The 5,000-nt window shown below is 47.1% G+C and overlaps 1 protein-coding gene across 1 annotated transcript in view; it reads left to right on the top strand.

Moving 5' to 3' along the window:
- snx29 (sorting nexin 29) overlaps nucleotides 1–5,000 on the top strand; it is a 272,778-nt gene that overhangs the window by 65,057 nt on the left and 202,721 nt on the right. Inside the window, exon 16 of the mRNA XM_063220583.1 lies at nucleotides 3,473–3,558. Within this exon, the coding sequence (XP_063076653.1) occupies nucleotides 3,473–3,558 (86 nt within the window). The remainder of the gene's footprint in view (nucleotides 1–3,472; nucleotides 3,559–5,000) is intronic.

The following is a 5,000-nucleotide window of genomic DNA, read 5'->3' as shown; positions in this document are numbered from 1 at the left end:
AGAAAGTCCTGTCAGTCCCTGCTACCACTGCCAGCAGGGCTGCTGATGGCTTTGACTGGGTCCCGGGCAAAGTCATCTGAAAGGGCCCCCTGCCCAATACATACAATGGAATACTGACCCAATTCTGGGCCCCCTCTCTCCCTGGGCCCGGGACAACTGACCCATCTGCCCCCTCCTGTCAGCTTCTCTGACTGCCAGTGTCGGGGTGCCTTAATGCCCCTCCAGGATGCCTTATGCCTGCCGCCTATTTCCAGCTCTCAGGTCCCTCTCTCCCTGGTTCTCAACTTCATCAGATGGGTTTTTTTATGACTTTGTACCACCACCACCACCATCACGACAACCAGAGGCAGGGAATGTCACCTGTGGTTCGTACTGAGACCGCTCTCTCCCTGGTTCCCAACTGGAGTTTTGTGCCTTACGCAATTTTATTGCCGGTAGTATTGGGGCCTGACGATTCCCTCCCACCAGTTTGTTCACATCACTAGATTTTATGCCTTTGCAATACCACCGGCACCACCATTCATCAGAAGCAGGAGAAGTGTGTGCCGTTGTGAATCACCTGTGGTTCACACACATGGCCTTCTCTCTTGCTTCCCAAGAGGTGGGTTTTATGTCGTTGCAATGCCGCCACCACCACCACCACCACCATCACCACCATCAGAGGCAGGGGATGTGTGTGTTTTATACCCTCCTTTCCCCCCCCCCCCCCCCCCCCCCCCCCCCCACCACCCCCCCCCCCCTCCCCCCCCCCCGCCCCCCCCCCCCCCCCCCCCCACACACACACACACACACACACACACACACAGGCTCTTCTCTCCCTGGTTCTCAGCTTCATCAGATGAAGTTTTAAACCACCGCTCTGAGGGTGTAAAGCACCTGCGGTTCTCACACAGGCTCTTCTCTCTCCCTGGATCTCAACTTCATCAGATGAAGTTTTAAATAGAGATGCACCGGAGCCTGATTTTTAGGATCCTGCCAGATACTGGATCCACTGCTTAAGATCCTGCCGGATCCGGAACCGGATACCGGATCCTACGAAAGGGTTGAAACACATAGCCTACTCACACACGTGGGCCCTTTTTGTCACGTTGGCTCAAACTATTTTGACTGAAAAGCCTCGGCTACCGGATCCTGGATCCTGGAACCGGATCCGGATCCTGTGAAAGACCCTATTATCCTGCCGGATCCGGAACCGGATCTTGGATCCGGTGCTTCTCTAGTTTTAAACCACCGCTCTGAGGGTGTAAAGCACCTGCGGTTCTCACACAGGCTCTTCTCTCTCCCTGGATCACAACTTCATCAGATGGTTTTTGTTAGTAGTGGGACCTGACGATTCTTTCCCGCCAGTTCGTTCACATTACTAGACTTCTTTTTTTAAAGTGTTTTCTAGGGGGCGTTTTGGCATTTAGTATTACAGTACAGGATAGTGTGAGAGCAGACAGGAAATGTTTGAGAGAGAGAGAGATGGGGCAGGGCCGGGAAATGACCCCGGCCGAGCTCGAACCGGGGTCCCCGTGGGCAATGTAAGCTCAACACATTACTAGATTTCATGCATTCGGAACACCATCACCGCTACTATCGGAGGAAGGTGACGTGTACAGTTGCCACAGTTGGCACATGGAAGTCTTACTTACTTACTACCGTCTCTCCTGGTTTTCAACTTAATTTGACAGGTTTTATGCCTTTGCAGTACCACTACTGCCATTGTCAGAGGAAGGGAATGTGCACATGTGTCATGAAAAATCGCCTTTTTCATACATGAAAAGGTGGGTCTTCTCCATGTCTGCCATTTAGAATTTCCAGAAATAGACATTTTTAGCTGCATAACCTACTGTACTTAGGCCATATTAGGACGGATTTATTTATCAAATGTCAAATTTGGCAATGAGCAGCATAGTTGTGATACCTACTCTGGCCTAAATCCCATGCAGTACACCTTTAACACCTTTGCAATACCACCGTCACTACTATCAAAGGCAGAGGATGTACGTACATAGTTGTGAATCACCTGTGGTTCCCACATGCCCTTCTGTCCTGCTTCCTTACTTCATCAGATGGGGTGTTAAGCCTCTGCAGTACCATATGTCAGTAGGGTGCGCACATTCAAAATGAACTCTTGCAGGTTCTAGAGAGTACCATGAAACTGTTGGTCTGCACACTGGATTCGTTCTCCAAAAAGCGTAAACTTTATTTCGTCTCAAACCTTTTATGCCTTTGAAACACCACCATTACCACTGTCAGTAGCAAGCAATGAGTGCAGTCGTAAATCACCCTTGGTTCATACACTTACTACTACAGGAGATTCCTCAGGGGCCATTTATCTCTCTGGGACCTATCTTTTTTTATTGAGTAGCGTAGCGTGGTTGGTAGGAACGCCGTAGTGGATGTTGGTGTGGTAACGGCAGACCAGAATAGATCTCGATCCACAGGGTTCAGTGCGCTAGGTTATGTGAACTAGAGCTACCGTAGTACCTCTGCTCTGCATGCATTTTGCTCTACAAAGAAAGTGGCAGCACATTATACTGTATATAGGTGTTAAGGTACGCAGAGGCTCGGTTTGCAGTAATGGCTAAATCACAAAACAATGAATTCTTAGAATTCTAGCTGTGTGACGGTATGTTTGAATGCTATTCTAGTTGTTGAATTATGTTTGTGTGCGTGCGTGTGTGCGTGCATGCGTGCATGCGTGCATGCGTGTGTGTGCATGCATGTGTTTTTGCATAGAGTATGTGTGTCCCTTGAAATTTACAGAAGGCACATCTTCTGTATCTCTTTTGTTTTCTCTCTTACATTAGAATACTAAAAATATGTCAATATACACATATATACTATAAGGGTACGGTATATGTATGTATATTCCTATGTCACTGGACACCTTAATTTGCTCTGGGATAAATAAAGTATACCTACACTACTACTTCTAGAAATGTATATTATAAATTAAATATACAGTATGTGCAATCAGCATATGGGGACTTTCTCTCCCCCGTGTGTGCTGTGGGAGCAGTGAAGCGGCCATTTTAAGACTTCCCCTGCCCTGTGCTGCGATGGTCAGTCGTTGCCAAGGCAACCAAATACAAAAGTCCGGTTTCCACAGTACCGAGGTCCCTTGTATGGCAGAGTGAGTGCTCTGCTTTGTCTGCTGTGTCGAGACATATTACTCATAGTCATGAAAGAAAAATAAATGTTTTCAAGCCATGTACAATGCATGTGAAATTACCATAGGGAACTCTGAAGAGAGAGAGGATGATGAAATGAAAAAAAAATATATTCTGCATTGTAACACCATGGATCAAACTTGTTCATCATACTAGTTTTTCTCTCCTCTCCTTTTCTCTCCTGTCCTCTCCTCTCTTGTCTCTCCTTTCTTCTCCTCTCTTCTCCTCTCTTCTCCTCTCTTTCTCTCTCTCCTCTCCTCTCCTCTCCTCTCCTCTCCTCTCCTCTCCTCTCCTCTCCTCTCTTTCTCTTCCAGAGAGAACGAGGTCCTGAAGGTTCAGCTGAAGAAGTATGTGGGGGCGGTCCAAATGCTGAAGAGGGAGGGTAACCAAGGCAACGACGGTAAGACACCCACCCACAAGGCCCGGCCGACTGACTCGAGTTCAGTTGCTCGAGTCCATTGTTAACGACACTGTACCATTTGCATTGGCTTGATATAATCGCCAGATCTCAGCTTTTCCCGGGTCACAGAGGCCTTGGATTATGGGAGCACCAAGGTTCTCATGGCTTCAGTCGGGTTTTTTTTGTTTTTTTGTGTCCTTTTCTGTTTGTTTGTCTTTTCTCATACTCTTTGGACTCCTTCACCCGCAGCAGTCCGAAGTCACTGTGGTGTGTAGACTATGGCAGCCACAAATCAGCTTTGCTTGATTTTGTGTGTTTCTAGCTCTCCTTTTTTTGTTTTTGTTAGCCTCCAGCAGATCCATACTTGGCGGTTTCATCTACAGCAGCCTAACATTTGCTTACAATATACACTGTTGTTGACGCTGTACCACTGCCTTTGCTTGACACGTCCGCCAGACCACAGATTTTGTCACAGTGTCACTGCGGTCTGTGCTATGGCAGCACAAAGGCAGCTTTGCTCTGCGGGTTTGTGTTTTGCTCTGTCTTTAACCTCCTGCTGTTTCACCCACAATAGCCCAAAGTCTATGTCTCTGAGCGTGGAAGTGATTCATGAGCAGCCATTTTTTATTTATGTTTTTAAATGTATTTTAAGGGGGGTTATGCCTTTATTTGATAGGGCAGTCTTAGATGATGGCAGGAAGCAAGTTGGACAGAGAGACGGGGTGGGATCAGGAAATGACCTTGGCCGGCCTCGAACCGGTATCCCTGTGCGCATGCAAGCCCAAATGTGGGGGGCTTAGCGCGCTGCGCCACAGCGCCCCCCATGAGCAGCCATTTCTATGTGCTTAGTGCTTACTCACGTCTTTTTCTCTCTGGTAACATTTGTGCATTTCTATTGGCACTTGTGGTTCAGTTTCTGAATAGTTGTGCGCTTTCAAAGTCAGGAAGTTACAGCACTTTACAGGTACATGCCCTGCAGTCCCGAATCAGATGACCTGTCTACTGTAAATGCCAGGGAATAACCGCCGACCTTGACTTCATAGTTAAAGATGGCTGCCCAGTTCTTTTGCTTCATAATCTTTGAATTTCTTCTAAATTATTCCTTTTTACATCATTATCAATTTGGCCTATCGCACATAAGAATACTATTACAACAATGAATGTTGTTCACGTTTAATTTTTTTCATTACACAAGGTCAGTCTATTTGTTACAGCTGAGATAATTACAACCCAGGATGAATGTTTCCTAGCTTGTGGACAGCAAGCCTTGCCACTTATCAAAAAAACCCCAAAAAAACAAAAACGCTCACCGGCCCACACTGGGTTCTCCGATAAGCCCGCGGCTCCTATCAAAAGCGACACCAAGTTAACACGACAAGATTTCAGCCAAAAGAATTAATCTCTAATTACACAAGGAGGGCGGAGAGGACGAGGTGGAGGAA

This window comes from Engraulis encrasicolus, chromosome 17 (assembly GCF_034702125.1).
Source record: "Engraulis encrasicolus isolate BLACKSEA-1 chromosome 17, IST_EnEncr_1.0, whole genome shotgun sequence".
NCBI classification, from domain to species: domain Eukaryota; kingdom Metazoa; phylum Chordata; class Actinopteri; order Clupeiformes; family Engraulidae; genus Engraulis; species Engraulis encrasicolus.
Note: the sequence above shows the minus strand (reverse complement) of the source record. Positions and strands in the feature narration are given on the sequence as shown.